General features: G+C 40.8%; 1 protein-coding gene across 2 annotated transcripts in view; it reads left to right on the top strand.

Moving 5' to 3' along the window:
- gon4lb (gon-4 like b) overlaps positions 1–16,674 on the top strand; it is a 142,979-nt gene that overhangs the window by 79,753 nt on the left and 46,552 nt on the right. For both annotated transcript variants that reach the window (XM_051923063.1, XM_051923062.1), the window contains exons 12-13: positions 2,025–2,065; positions 6,012–6,121. In XM_051923063.1, coding sequence (XP_051779023.1) covers positions 2,025–2,065; positions 6,012–6,121 — 151 coding nt within the window. The remainder of the gene's footprint in view (positions 1–2,024; positions 2,066–6,011; positions 6,122–16,674) is intronic.

The raw sequence follows: 16,674 nt of genomic DNA, 5'->3' as shown, positions 1-16,674 counted from the left end.
AGTGGGAGTGGAAGATGCCATCATCTACATGCTACACCGATCCCTCTCCCACTTGAACAGAAGCAGTGGTGCTGTAAGAATTATGTTTCTAGACATCTCTAGCGCCTTCAACACCATCCAACCTATACTCCTTAGGGACAAGCTGACAGAGATGGGAGTAGATTCATACCTGGTGGCATGGATCGTGGACTATCTTACAGACAGACCTCAGTATGTGCGTCTCGGGAACTGGAGGTCTGATATTGTAGTCAGCAACACAGGAGCGCCGCAGGGGACTGTACTTTCTCCGGTCCTGTTCAGCCTATATACATCGGACTTCCAATACAACTCGGAGTCCTGCCACGTGCGAAAGTTCGCTGACGACACTGCTATCGTGGGCTGCATCAGGAATGGGCAGGAAGAGGAGTATAGGAACTTAATCAAGGACTTTGTTAAATGGTGCGACTCAAACCACCTACACTTGAACACCAGCAAAACCAAGGAGCTGGTGGTGAATTTTAGGAGGACCAGGCCCCTCATGGACCCCGTGATCGTCAGAGGTGACTGTGTACAGAGGATGCAAACCTATAAATACCTGGGAGTGTAGCTGGATGATAAATTGGACTGGACTGCCAATACTGATGCTGTGTGTAAGAAAGGACAGAGCCGACTATACTTCCTTAGAAGGCTGGCGTCCTTCAACATCTGCAATAAGATGCTGCAGATGTTCTATCAGATGGTTGTGGCGAGCGCCCTCTTCTACGCAGTGGTGTGCTGGGGAAGCAGCATAAAGAAGAGGGACGCCTCACGCCTGGACAAACTGGTGAGGAAGACAGGCTCTATTGTAGGCACGGAGCTGGACAGTTTGACATCCGTGGCAGAGCGACGGGCACTGAGCAGGCTCCTGTCAATAATGGAGAATCCACTGCATCTACTAAACAGTATCATCTCCAGACAGAGGAGCAGCTTCAGCGACAGACTGCTGTCAAAGTCCTGCTCCACTGACAGACTGAGGAGATCGTTCCTCCCCCACACTATGCGACTCTTCAATTCCACCTGGGGGGGTAAACGTTAAAATCATACAAAGTTATTGTCTGTCTGTATACCTGCATTGTTATCACTCTTTAATTTAATATTGTTCTTCATCAGTATGCTGCTGCTGGAGTATGTGAATTTCCCCTTGGGATTAATAAAGTCTGTCTGTCTGTCTGTCATTTGCTTTCCATTCCAGGATTTTCGTTTATAAACAGAGAGACATAAATGGAGCAGTTATAATAATAGAGAAGTGAATATGCTGAAGGATTTCTTTTTGGAGGAGACCGTGACCCTCATTGCCTGTCTTAGGCCCATGTCACATTAGATGACATTTCCACTGATTTTAAGCCATAGCCTTGTGACATACCCAGCGACTGAAGCCAAGTAGTCTGCCATGATAAACTCAAACAGGTATTTAGTTGGAGGGGCGAACTGTGTGTGCCATGGGGCCGACAGCCAATCATTGCTCATCCGGTACTTCAGTGCTTAGAATATAATGACAAGGAGTAAGGAACATGTATTTTTTTAACTTTGCAAGCAAAAGAGAAGCTAGTCTTTTTGTTGCATTGAGCTTTCCACACTAAAACTGAAAGGAATAAAATAAGAAAGGGCAGACACTGTGGCTGAACTAGCTGCCAGTGTTAACTCTTTGCACAGTGCAGGTACAGCAACGACTTCCATCAGGCAACAAACTATTGTCTGTCAATAAAAAGGTAGAACACAACTGTGCCAGAAAGTCTTAACCATGTCAGTAAATTATGCATGCCCAGCGATTTTCAGTCGTGTAATTCGAAATTGTACAGCTATGAAATCAGCAACTGTACTTGACAAGTCTGACATGCCGTGAGACAAAATGTCAAATAATGTGACATTGGCTTTAACAGTGTATAATATTGATCTTCTGATTTTAATGCCACATCACAAATAGGTTTCTCAGTTGTAAGCTGAATTATTAAATTTGTTTTGTGTTTTTTTTTTTAAAGATTTATCTTTTTTTTTCTGCCTCACAGAAAAGGAAGTCAGTGAGCTCATGGAAGAGTTGTTTGAAACGGTAAGTCTAGGCTTGTCATAATTCTCATTTCAGTTATAAAGTCCCAATTTGATAATGTGTTTTTGCAATCATGACAAAATTTGAAATGCATATGATAATTAGTGCCCTTTTAGAATAAAATTATTTGTTGAAAGGGGGAAGTTTGGCTTTTTACAAAAGATTTTTAAATAAATATTGTGATATTATACAGTGTGTGTGTGTGTGTGTGTGTGTGTGTGTGTGTGTGTGTGTGTATATATATATACACACACACACATACACACGGTACTGGTCAAAAGTTTTAGAACACCTTAGTTTTTTACATTTTTCTTGAAATGTTATTAGTTGAAATGCACTAATTGACATAAAATGGTGAAAACATAAGCAGCAGCAAAAACTGAAAAATGAAAATATCAGAATATTACAAATGGGCCTTGTTCAGGAAACAACATACCTACAACCTACAGATGTTCTGCAGCAGTTAAAGTAAATTAATCCTTGCAAACAAATTGCACAGGAGTCCCAACTACTGTTGATTACTTAAAAACCCACTGTCTCACTTAAAGCAGAGTTGGAACAGACCGTGTTACTATACCCTCTGAAGTACTACTTAGGCAATATTCCAATGATAATGTCAAGAAAACACCCATTAACAAATGAAATAAGGCAGAGCATTATTACCCTTAGAGGTTTAGGCCTTTGAATTGTTTTGCATTTGTCTAAATGAAAGTGTCAGTGAGGATGGTGTCCCAAACAATCCAAAGGCAACTGGAAACTGGAAGAAAGTCTGATAGGAAGAGATTTGACAGACCCAAAGTCACAACCCAATCAGAAGACAGGTTTCTGAGGGCCACCGACCTGCATGAAAGGTGCCTCATAGCCTAACAGCTTCAGTAACAGCTTAACAGTGGTCAAATAAATCAAGTCTCAGTTTTTAATGTGCAGACTTTGTGCTACAGGTTTGACAGGGCGAGTGGAAGTAAGAAAGCCATTCCTTAAAGGATAAAATAGGGCCTTGAAATACTGGCTATCGACTATTGCAGACTGATAGAAAGTCTAGTTTTCAACTTAAAAAAACTGAATACAAAATTTTTGCAGAATTTTGGGATAGGCTCCCCACATAACCCTGGTATAGATTAAGAATGTTGTTATTTCTTTATGTATTGTAAATGACTTGTATTTGATGTTGCAGTGGTTTCATTTTAACGCAAGGATTTTAAGGATATTGGTTCGCATTGCTCTGGAGCCATGATTGACTTGAATCACAAAGCAGCGGAACATTAGGCACACCTAAAAAGTCATTGCATTCATGTATCTACTGAATACAACATTAAATAAATAAAAGATAATCATTGGGAAGATAACATAGAGGAAGTTTGTTCATCAAATTTAGGCAATTGCATTATTTGATCTATTTGATCTCGTGTTGATAACATTAAAGATGATATTCTTATTGATCTTGTAGTTAAAGTTTGTTTTTGATCTTTTTTTTTTCATTTATTAAGGATAGTGAGGCTGATAGTCAATAGAAGTGTCAATGGGAAAGGCTTAATATATATGAAAATGCGTAATTGATAGTTTGTATGTAGTTAAAAGTAGTATATTTTCTCTTTAAAACAAGCAAAATCTTTGCTGTAGAGTCGTGGCCTAGATGACTCATGAGGCTAAAGTCAGCTAACATATTCCCTTACAGTTACCTTTCCTTTGTGTTGTATATAATGCTTTTTCTTCACAGTTTCATGAATGTATACCCTGTGTCAGTAGTTTTTCACTCGCCCTTAGTATTCCTGCTTCCTCCTGTATTCCTATAGATGTACATGTTACATTAATTTTAAGTAGCTTAGTGTACAGCATAGCCATGATGCTATACACCACAAGTGCCATTGCCAGGCGCTGTGACTCTAATTTAAGTATTGCTTTCCTAGAAACAAAAATGGAGTGAGAGAGAAATAGAAGTGATGTTCTGATCCAAGACCAGCCCCTGATCAATGTTACATCATTATATGAATGTACACAACAGCCCATAGGGTCCGTTCTTTGATTTAATACACATGCAATACCACACATGACAATTTCAGTCAGGTGGATAAGACTCTTATACCTGCACATGGACTTATTGTATTAGTTTAAACTTATGAGGTCCCCGGCAACTACTCCTCTGTAAAAGGGAACCCCAATAGCAACCTCCAAAATCAGTTACATTTACATACACGCCTGCTTATTTTGAACGAGAATATACCACTTCACCACTTTCCAAAATTCTTTTCATTGATCTTAAATTAGACTGGCACTTCTCAGTTTTTTACTTTCGACTACTAGCACACTTAGATGTGTACTGGCTCTCATCATTCTACTCTGTCTATCTCTAGTCCCCACACCTGCTGCTGGTAACTTCAAAGGAGACTCACCTGACCCAAAAGCAATACTTTGCACATAACATCAATTCTATTTATTATTTATTTTATTTTTATTTATGTTCATATATTTTCATTTCTATTTATGTTATTTGTTATTTTGTTTTTTTTTTCTTTTATTCTATTATTGTAAAGCACTTTGGCCACAGCATTCCTATGTTGTTTTAAATGTTCTATATAAATAAATTGACATTGACATACATTTGCTTCTGAGCTCTTTAAAGTTGGAACCACATACAACAGTGTCAGTAGCAGGATTTGAACCTACAGCTTCAGGGTCTGAAGTCCTAGGTCCAAAGCCATAACCACTACACCACACTGCCTGCCAATAATACTAGCCTTTGGCGGGGAATGAAAAACAAAACTACATATATTGCATAGAGAAAGTACTTGGATACATTGTTCTTCTGATACACCCGAGGTCCATTGTTTTACAAAACTTCCCAGACGAAGCCAGGTAACAAAGCTAGCTTGCAGTGAGAGTACTGCACACAAATTTTGAAATTAGTGAATACAGAGTTTGCAATCTATAATCCACTCACCATAGATAAAAGGAATATTGAAAAAATGTTGGTTACATAAAACCCTAGATGCTTCAGGAATACTTCAGTTTTATGCAGTGACAAAGGATTTTCTGTTGTCACCCAAGGAATCCATGTGACATCAAAGAAGCAATATAACTAGTACTAAAGTCTTTGCAATTGAATGTTTGCTTACTTCAAACATCTTTGGTGATGCTTACATGTCATTTCACAATATCAGTGAAAAAATACTGTAAGAAATGCAATGCCTAACGTCATTGTTTTTGCCTAATTGAGGCATTGATTCTCTGCAATTTTCATATGAATGCGATATAGAAAGGCAAAAGAATACAGCTTTAAGTGTATATGTTGTGTACATTGCATGCAATAACATTTAATGCTATTAATAAAGCACACATTCCTAACAATATACCTAAGTAAACTGCTTGTTGCTTGAGAATTGAACTTGTTTATATTGTTTTGTTAATGATATTTGGAAGTATTAATTGGAATTATTTAATTGGAAAATAAATTTATGAACTGCAATGTGTTTTGTCATCAGCCTTATGTTTTTTCTTGTGTTCTCATAGCATGGCTGCACATAGTGCTGCTGCTTCACTATTCTATCCTATGTGAATGAGAAATTCATCTCTGGATAGGTTATAGCCTTAGCACGACTGTATGGATGGATATTTGTAGTTTACAGCAGTCTAGACATGTAAATTTAAAGGTAATTTGTAAGAATAAATGATATTAAATGTATTACAAGTTTATAAGTTAGAGGCATTCTAAATTGAAACACTGTAGAACCCTAGTCATGAAAGTTAGTTTGTTATGTTTAAAATTATTAGCATTTTTGTAAAAAAAAAAAAAAAATGTAAACATATGATTATGTTGAATGACATGATTGACAGTTATCTTTTTATGTGTATGTGCATTTCTATGTAGAGCAACTAACCATTGTCTGAACTTCTTAATCATTTCCTTGGCTTTTTATGGAATATTTGATTGAATTATAAATATGTGTACCAGTTCCAGGATGAAATGAGAGTTCCCGAGCATGATGATGAAGGGCCTGAGGAAGATGAAGAGAAAGAAAAACCCATAATAACAGCAAAGTTTTATGTACCTCAGGCAATGAAGTAAGACTCTTTTTGACTTTTTTCTTTGCTTAGAAGTAAATATGCAGAGTTTTTAAAATTTTTTTTTTTTTTTTTTTTTTACATTTTTATGATGTTTATTGCTTCTTCTTAGAGGAGTGTACAATGGGGTCACAGATCTCTGTCCCAAAAACAATTAACAATTAAATACCTTCAAAGAAAAGTGTCTTTTGTCTGTATTCCTGCTGAACCAATTTTCTTTGAATTTAAACAGCATCTTAATGTACCTTTGCTCCTACTAAGGTGACACACATCAGTATTGTTTAAAAAGCTACAGGTATGTTTAACTGAAAATGAGATGTTTTAGGTTTAAATTTACATAAAGTTACTGATTTTTTAGTTCAACTGTGGAAACCAATAATCTTTATATCCTTTGGGAATTTCCTTTATTACATTGCATGGACAAACGAGGTGTTGACAGTAACAGCTGGTTATTTTCTTTAAAAGCTTTTCTTTCTTATATGGAGATGGTGATGCATTGTTTTCCTGTTCAATATTGATTCACTGTCAGTTAATGGTGCATGACTAAGATTATGTGTTTCCATGACAGCCTGCTTCATGCTCAACTAGCAGTTCTAGTCAGTGACTAGGAATATGCATGAAACCCAGCCCAGCTCTATTTGACTTGCTGGAAGATTAAAGAAAAATAATAAGATAAACATTAAAATAGGCTTATGAGAAAAAAGGAAAGGAAAGTAGTTCTTCACAGAGAAAAATGGTGATACTTGAAATTAGAGGAATTCAAGCTTCACAAAGTACCTATTTATGCCATTCACAGACCTTAAAAGCCTCCTTTTTTTGGGGCAGAGCAGCAGAGGACAGTGCTGTTTCTGTTTGGGAGAGGAGGCAGAGAAAATGCTTTCTTCTGAGAAGAGGCTTCTTGCTAAGGAGGCAAGAAAGCTTCAGAGATACAGTGAAAGCTATAATCCTGCTGTAACAATGAATTAGTTGTCATCAAAAGCTACAATTATTGTGTCTTTTATAACAATTGTCAAGGGAGATGTTGGATGCTTTTTGTTGTGATTTGTGAAAAATAGGAGCCCATTCATGTGTGAAGAAGCCTGCAGGTGCAGGCAACACGTGTGTGTAAGCACATCTGCTTCTGAATGAGACGTGCCTTTCTCATGGTTTCACAAACCTTGCTGAGCCACAGCTTTGATTAAAAACCCAGATATGACAAGCAGTCTTTGATTTCTGTCAGTCCCTTAATGAATACTGTTCTCTTTCTCTTGCTAAATGTCAAGTAAAACCTCATTCATTTTAAATGTACTTAATCCAATCTAATTATATATTCAAGAGCATTCTACCTTTATTGACAGGTGTTGGCTGTTAAAATACCAGCTGTTGAGGTACTAAAGAAATTACTATTACTATCATATTCTTTTACACTTACAATGTATAGAGCATACCTGCTTAATCAGGTTTTACAGAATTATACAGCATTAATTGTGAGACAATTGTCAGTGGTGCACAAGTTTATTAATTTATCTAGATGTAATTTGTCTTTTTTGCTTGTATAATTGCTCAACTCTTAAAGTGGCTGACTAAAATATTGATATAAATATATTGAAAAATATTGAAAAAATTAATATTATTACAATGCTAAACATATCTGCAAATTTGAGAAGTAAAACAAATATTTTTTACAAATATGTAATATCCCTGAAAAGTTTTTATCTTCCTTATTTGAGCAGTGGTGGTGAGGTGTCACCTTGGGTCCCAATCCATGCATGCTCCCAAACTCTCTCTCTAGTTTGAGCAATGCCGGTATTGTCTATGGTCTGGAAAGTTCACCTCCAGGTCAAGCTAGAAATAATGCTCAAGTAACACAAAAGTTTTTTTTTGTTTATCTGATGAGATAAACAAATAAAATGCTTGGATGAAGAAAATCACCCCTTGCCAACATGCCAAACTATTGGAAAAGCAGCAATATTAGTTTTGGACTGTATAAAGAATGTTTCCTAATTTTTTGTACATTATGTTCATAAAAGGTAATTTAAAGAAATACAGGTACTTTTAATGTTTCTGTTTGAACCTTCTATGATGAATGAAAACTTTGGACGCCGTTTTCCCTTGCCCGGACGCGGGTCACCGGGGCCCCACTCTGGAGCCAGGCCTGGAGGTGGGGCTCGATGGCGAGCGCCTGGTGGCCGGGCCTGCACCCATGGGGCTCGGCCGGGCACAGCCCGAAGAGGCAACGTGGGTCCCCCTTCCCATGGGCTCACCACCTATGGGAGGGGCCAAGGAGGTCGGGTGCAGTGTGAGTGGGGTGGTGGCCGAAGGCGGGGACCTTGGCGGTCCGATCCTCGGCTACAGAAGCTGGCTCTTGGGACGTGGAATGTCACCTCTCTGAAGGGGAAGGAGCCTGAGCTAGTGCGCGAAGTTGAGAGGTTCCGGCTAGATATAGTCGGACTCACCTCGACGCACAGCTTGGACTCTGGAACCAATCTCCTTGAGAGGGGCTGGACTCTGTACCACTCTGGAGTTGCCCCCGGTGAGAGGCGCCGAGCGGGTGTGGGTATACTTATTGCCCCCCGACTTGGAGCCTGTACATTGGGGTTTACCCCGGTGGATGAGAGGGTAGCCTCCCTTCGCCTTCGGGTGGGGGGACGGGTCCTGACTGTTGTTTGTGCGTATGCACCGAACAGCAGTTCGGAGTACCCACCCTTTTTGGAGTCCCTGGAGGGGGTGCTAGAGGGCATACCTTCTGGGGACTCCCTCGTTCTGCTGGGAGACTTCAATGCTCACGTGGGCAATGACAGTGAGACCTGGAAGGGCGTGATTGGGAGGAATGGCCCCCCCGATCTGAACCCGAGCGGTGTTTTGCTATTGGACTTCTGTGCTCGTCACGGATTGTCCATAATGAACACCATGTTCAAGCATAGGGGTGTTCATATGTGCACTTGGCACCAGGACACCCTAGGCCTCAGTTCGATGATCGACTTTGTGGTCGTGTCGTCGGACTTGCGGCCACATGTCTTGGACACTCGGGTGAAGAGAGGGGCGGAGCTGTCAACTGATCACCACCTGGTGGTGAGTTGGCTTCGATGGTGGGGGAGGATGCCGGTCAGGCGTGGTAGGCCCAAACGTGTTGTGAGGGTCTGCTGGGAACGTCTGGCAGAGCCCCCTGTCAGAAGTAGCTTCAACTCCCACCTCCGGCAGAACTTCGACCATGTCCCGAGGGAGGTGGGGGACACTGAGTCCGAATGGGCCATGTTCCGTGCCTCTATTGTTGAGGCGGCTGACCGGAGCTGTGGCCGTAAGGTGGTCGGTGCCTGTCGTGGCGGCAATCCCCGAACCCGTTGGTGGACACCGGTGGTGAAGGATGCCGTCAAGCTGAAGAAGGAGTCCTACAGGACCCTTTTGTCCTGTGGGACCCTGGAGGCAGCTGATAGGTACCGGCAGGCCAAGCGGAATGCGGCGTTGGTGGTTGCTGAGGCAAAAACTCGGGGCGTGGGAGGAGTTTGGTGAGGCCATGGAGAACGACTTTCGGACGGCTTCGAGGAGGTTCTGGTCCACCATCCGGCGTCTCAGGAAGGGGAAGCAGTGCAGTGTCAACACTGTATATGGTGGGGATGGTGCGCTGCTGACCTCGACTCGGGACGTTGTGGGTCGGTGGGGGGAGTACTTCGAAGACCTCCTCAATCCCATTAACATGCCTTCCAATGAGGAAGCAGAGCCTGGGGACTCAGAGGTGGGCTCCCCCATCTCTGGGACTGAGGTCACCGAGGTGGTCAAAAAACTCCTTGGTGGCAGGGCCCCGGGGGTGGATGAGATACGCCCGGAGCTCCTCAAGGCTCTGGATGTTGTAGGACTGTCTTGGTTGACACGCCTCTGCAACATCGCATGGACATCAGGGACAGTGCCTCTGGATTGGCAGACCGGGGTGGTGATCCCCCTCTTTAAGAAGGGGGATCGGAGGGTGTGTTCCAACTACAGAGGGATCACACTCCTCAGCCTCCCTGGAAAAGTCTATTCAGGGGTCCTGGAGAGGAGGGTCCGTCGGATAGTCGAGCCTCGGATTCAGGAGGAACAGTGTGGTTTTCGTCCTGGTCGCGGAACAGTGGACCAGCTCTATACCCTTAGCAGGGTCCTGGAGGGTGCATGGGAGTTTGCCCAACCAGTCTACATGTGTTTTGTGGACTTGGAAAAGGCATTCGACCGTGTCCCTCGGGGAATCCTGTGGGGGGTACTCCGAGAGTATGGGGTACCGGCCCCCCTGATAAGGGCTGTTCGGTCCCTGTACGATCGGTGCCAGAGCTTGGTCCGCATTGCCGGCAGTAAGTCGAACCCGTTTCCAGTGAGAGTTGGACTCCGCCAGGGCTGCCCTTTGTCACCGATTCTGTTCATAACTTTTATGGACAGAATTTCTAGGCGCAGCCAGAGCGTTGAGGGGGTCCGGTTTGGTGGGCTCAGGATTGGGTCACTGCTTTTTGCAGATGATGTTGTCCTGTTTGCTTCATCAGGCCGTGATCTTCAGCTCTCTCTGGATCGGTTCGCAGCTGAGTGTGAAGCAGCTGGGATGAGAATCAGCACCTCCAAATCCGAGACCATGGTCCTCAGCCGGAAAAGGGTGGAGTGCCCTCTCAGGGTTGGTAGTGAGATCCTGCCTCAAGTGGAGGAGTTCAAGTATCTCGGGATCTTGTTCACGAGTGAGGGAAGAATGGAGCGTGAGATCGACAGGCGGATCGGTGCGGCATCCGCAGTAATGCGGGCGCTGCATCGGTCTGTCTTGGTGAAAAAGGAGCTGAGCCGCAAGGCGAAGCTCTCAATTTACCAGTCGATCTATGTTCCTACCCTCACCTATGGTCATGAACTATGGGTAGTGACCGAAAGAACGAGATCGCGAATACAAGCGGCTGAAATGAGTTTCCTCCGCAGGGTGTCTGGGCTTTCCCTTAAAGATAGGGTGAGAAGCTCAGTCATCCGGGAGGGGCTCAGAGTAGAGCCGCTGCTCCTCCGCATCGAGAGGAGTCAGATGAGGTGGCTTGGGCATCTGATCAGGATGCCTCCTGGACGCCTCCCTGGTGAGGTGTTCCGGGCACGTCCAACCGGGAGGAGGCCCCAGGGAAGACCCAGGACACGTTGGAGGGACTATGTCTCTCGACTGGCCTGGGAACGCCTTGGGATTCTCCCGGAAGAGCTAGAAGAAGTGGCCGGGGAGAGGGAAGTCTGGGCATCTCTGCTCAAGCTGCTGCCCCCGCGACCCGACCTCGGATAAGCGGGAGACAATGGATGGATGGATGGATGTTTGAATAATTCAGCAATTGTTTTCAAGTGTTACTCAGTTTATTACATTTTGCTGTATTTTTTTCAATATAATGTTCAAAATTGTTAAGGCCAAAGAAACATGCTGACAAGTTTATGATCAGGAGATCTAATATGGATATAATTACCAAGTAGAGGAGAACATAAGCATTTGTTAAATTATAAAAATTTTGAAATTCACTAATAGTTTAAAATAATATAGTGGATATTGAGTTAGTCCTAGGACTGGAGAATATGGTCAATAATTTTATGAAGGTATACTTTTCCATATCATTTGATATTAATAATTATCAATTATTTTCATTTACCTGACCCTCAGTTATAGTAGTATTTTGAACCTAAAAAGGGTTTATTATTGTTTAATATACAGTTCAGAATAGTTTATTATCAGAAGTGAACATTAGTGCAAATAAATAAAATAATTAAAAGTACATAAATATCTAGGTTTTGATGATCTTTTGTCAATTTCTGTAACACCCAGCATTTATATGAATGTAAACCTGTAACAAGACTCTAAACACACATCAGGGCAACACCTTTAATACTGTCTTATCAATCAGCTAAAACAGGAATAATACAGAAAAAATGAGTACAGTAATCCCTCGCTATATCGCGCTTCACCTTTCGCGGTTTCAGTCTATCGCGGATTTTATATGTAAGCATGTTTAAATATATATCGCAGATTTTTTGCTGGTTTGCGGATTTCTGCGGACAATGGGTCTTTTAATTTCTGGTACACGCTTCCTCAGTTGGTTTGCCCAGTTGATTTCATACAAGGGACGCTATTGGCAGATGGCTGAGAAGCTACCCACCTTAATTTTCTCTCTCTCTCGCACTGACATTCTCTGATCCTGACTAGGGGGATTGAGCAGGGGGGCTGTTCGCACACCTAGACGATACGGACGCTTGTCTAAAAATGCTGAAAGATTATCTTCACGTTGCTCCCTTCTGTGCAGCTGCTTCGTGAAGCGACATGTTGCAGGGTGCTTCGCATACTTAAAAGCACGTATTGATTTTTGCTTGTTTGTTTTTCTCTGTCTCTGTCTCTCTCTCTCTCTTTGTCTGCTCCTGACGGAGGGGGTGTGAGCTGCCGCCTTCAACAGCTTTGTGCCGCGGGTGCTTCGCATACTTAAAAGCCAAACAGCCCTATTGATTTGTTTGCTTTCTTCTCTCTATCTGTCTGACATTATCTGCTCCTGACGCGCACTCCTTTGAAGAGGAAGATACGTTTGCATTCTTTTAATTGTGAGACAGAACTGTCATCTCTGTCTTGTCATGGAGCAGAGTTTAAACTTTTGAAAAGAGACAAATGTTTGTTTGCAGTGTTTGAATAAAGTTCCTGTCTCTCTACAACCTCCTGTGTTTCTATGCAAATCTGTGACCCAAGCATGACAATATAAAAATAACCATATAAACATATGGTTTCTACTTCGCGGATTTTCACCTTTCGCGGGGGGTTCTGGAACGCAACCCCCGCGATGGAGGAGGGATTACTGTATAACCAATTAAAGAGTTTTATTGTATTAGCCTCATAATGTAGACAGAAAGGTTATTTTTAATTTACAAGTATTTTGTTAACTGTCTCTGGCTTTGACAGGGTACACCATCGCCATGTCTGCTTAAAACACCATACTTGGGGAAGCAGGTGGCTGGGATTCTCAAGTACCATTTGGCCAGGTCATTCACTCTGGTGAAGGATTATTTTTGTATCTCCCATTAGAGTGGACAGTACAGCTCAAAGTATCTAACATGATAAAAGCGTTATTTTGGATTGTGATAATTATTGTAGTACTAGTCATTTACCCCGTTACAATAAAGGGCGCTAGAACAGTAGTGCATAAACATTAGTAGGAACAGTCTATATTAAATGGCAAGGGACTTTGACCTCATTCTTTTTGTTGGTTGTATTTTTCTTTCTTTCAGCTTTTCTTTTGTAGATGTTTACTTGCTGAGCTGACCCTTCTTCATGGGCTGCCGCCGTGTATTGTGTGTCTTTAATTTTCTGTGACAGTAATACTGTCTTGTACGTCCGCTGGCTTGTACGTCCGTAATATACCTTTAATTTTCTCTGGCGGTAATACAGGTGTGCGTGTCGGTAATATGCCTTTAATCTCCTCTGACAGTAATACTGGCTTGTATGTGGCTGTAATATGAGTCACTGTATTGTGTACCTTTAATTTCCTCTCGCAGTAATACTGGTTTGTATTTCTGTAAAATGCCTGTAACTTTATCTGACAGTAATATTGCGCATTGCACCGTGCCCCGCGCATGCACACTTCACCAGAAGACACATACACACGGACACCTGGATGCACACAGGGATTTTATTAAAGAGGATACAGTAAATAATGCATCATGTATATTTAAATGAAGAGTAGTTTTTCTAATTAAAATACTATAATTATCAGTAAAATCATAAGGATCCACTCAGGATCCTCATATTTTGTTTTAAGATAATAAATTCAAATTTCATATACATATAAACAAAAACAATTACTTGCAAAAGTGATATGATATTCAAATGTGTACATATTTATCATAAGCAGTGTTTAATGCATATATACAATAGCTTATTTTCCCTGTGAACTCCAATATAGCTATAAATTCATATAACATTTTAAAAGATTGTTCTGCTGCTTTTTTGTCACTATCATTTTCCAGCTGGCTCTTTATTCCAGAATGAGAAATAGGTGCTAGCTAATTGCCGGATACGCTATAGCTGTTAACCACATCTGCTCTGTTGCTCACTAATGTAGTTAGACAATTTGACAGTGTATGACGTATCAGTCGTTCACTTGTTTGGTTATGTTTGTGTCTGCCTAATGCTGAAATGATTACAATGACTCATTCTGGCTGTATGCACATGTGTATGTAGACTGATGAGAGGCATGCAACAAATAAGTTAAGGAAACAAATTTTTATCACTTTTCATAATGAATAGTGTACTGCCTTTAATCAGTTAATATCTATTAAATTTTACTTATATTTTTTGTTTTCATAGCAAAAAACACCTTGCTCAATATCAATGAAAATAATGCAAGATTAAATTTCACAGGAAAAGGTTTTATTTGTGCATTATGTATTGCATTTTTGTTTATGAATAGTGAGTGACCTGCTTGGTAACTAGCGGTGATCTCATTTAACATGCAGTGCATGCATAGCGAATGGTTGTTCTTTCATACTTAAGTGCCTGTATAACAGTTTGCATGTTTCTCCAGCTCCTGGAAAGAGTCAGTTGATTGTCATTTGCAGCACATATGCAGCGACTTTTAGAATGTTGAAGGTTAGAACAAAATAAAACAACAAAATAAAAATGTAAAATGTCTGTGATTCCAAATAAAACCATACCATTATTCTGATCCATAATTTTTAACAATAAAATCCATTAAAAGAAAAATATGCTTTTTAGTCTAAAAAATAAAATGCAATCTTTAATCAGGAATACATTAAAATGTACATGGTAAATGGGCGTCACAGTGGTAGCGCTGCTGCCTCACAGTTAGGAGACCTGGTTCGCTTCCCGGGAACTCCCTGCGTGGAGCTTGCATGTTCTCCCCGTGTCTGTGTGGGTTTCCTCCCACAGTCCAAAGACATGCAGGTTAGGTGCATTGGCGATCCTAAATTGTCCCTAGTGTGTGCTTAGTGTCTGGGTGGGTGGGTGTGTGTGTGTATCCTGAGGTGGGCTGGTGCCCTGCCCGGGGTTTGATCCTGCCTTGCGCCCTGTGTTGGCTGGGAGTGGCTCCAGCAGACCCCCGTGACCCTGTGTTAGGATATAGCGGGTTGGACAATGACTGACTGACTAAGTGGTAAATTTGAACATGGTTGATTCAGTTACTGTTTCCTATTTCATGTTTAAAATAGCAGAAAGGAAACTGAATTGAAGCCAAAAATCTATACTTAAACAATTGCTTGCCTATCTTACTCCTCAGCAAGTCTCTTGTATATTTATAGATAGGTTGACTTTATCCTGGTGATTTTCCCTTGTCTTCAGAATACCACATCTTAGTTTATTAATTTCATGTTGGTTTTCTTGGTCTGTTTTGGAAATTGTATGCCATATAATAAAATACCCAGATTTCCAAGGAATATGATGATAAAATAGGAGGCTCTTCTGGATGATTTTTTTCCCCTGCTGCAAGTATCAGCAAGTTCTATAATCCTAATTGTTACTCTGTTTTAAATAATAAACAAGTCATTTAACTTTGAAGAGCAATAAGCTGATGTTTCTTTAATCTGTTAACTACTAGTGTAAACTTAAGCTTTTCGTGGCGGCCTTTGCATAAGACAAAAAAATGGAGTAGTGAATTATAACTTCATGTTCGCATTCTTACGTATGATATAACATAACTGAAAAAAGCATTATTTAGAAACTGTGCTAGAAATCAGAATTATTGAAATCAATTATAATGTGAAGTTTATGAGTGCCCACTCTGTTTCCTTGAGAATAGTCGCATTTAATATTTAAATCTTTTCTATGAATCAAATGCTAGTGGTAGCCTCTCATCCCAAGAGGATGGAAATATAAACACTTCTTATCAGCAACAAATTAACTCCTAAAAGAGAGAAATCAAATTTTGCCAGTCTAATGTAGTATGGCAGATTTTCTCTCTCTGACAGTAGAGAAAATGGCAAGTGAACCATGCCCTAACAATCATCATTGTTATTGACTTCCTTGTATGGACAGCTAAGCAGTCGTATTTTGGATTCTGAACAGCAAAATAAGTAAAATGTAACAAAGTAGTAATAGTTTAAACAGTGTTACAATTTTCTGTTCATTGCAAAAAGAATATAAAGCTAATGTATGTTTGTTTCCTGAACTGTGTGGTTTTTCAAAACATGCCTATTGCAGATGGGCACTAACTTCTTTAGTACTAGCAGTAATGAAACATTTAGTTGTCCAATAAAACACAAAGGTTTGGTTTTGGAAAATGCCCAGCAAACACCACATAAATTACTAATGACATCTTTAACCCACAATCACACATATTACAGAATAATACATTGGATTATATTTTGGCAGGTCTGTCATGCCTGATGCAGATTTGCCCCTATAGTTTGGTATGCTAATCAAGAAGCCATGTGCAGTATGCTACTCTTGTGGTGTATGTGGTAGATCGGAGTATGATCTGTATATGTTCAAATTAAACATGTTTGACATTGCAATAAATAGCAGCAAATTCTGTAGTATTGATAACATGATGATTGACTCATTTGTTTCTGGACCATAGTACTTAAATGAGTGTTGGATTTACTTCATATGATTGCTG

Source organism: Erpetoichthys calabaricus, chromosome 2 (genome assembly GCF_900747795.2).
Source record: "Erpetoichthys calabaricus chromosome 2, fErpCal1.3, whole genome shotgun sequence".
In the NCBI taxonomy this organism is placed as follows: domain Eukaryota; kingdom Metazoa; phylum Chordata; class Cladistia; order Polypteriformes; family Polypteridae; genus Erpetoichthys; species Erpetoichthys calabaricus.
The sequence above is the reverse complement of the archived record's forward strand: the minus strand, read 5'-3'. Positions and strand labels throughout refer to the sequence as shown.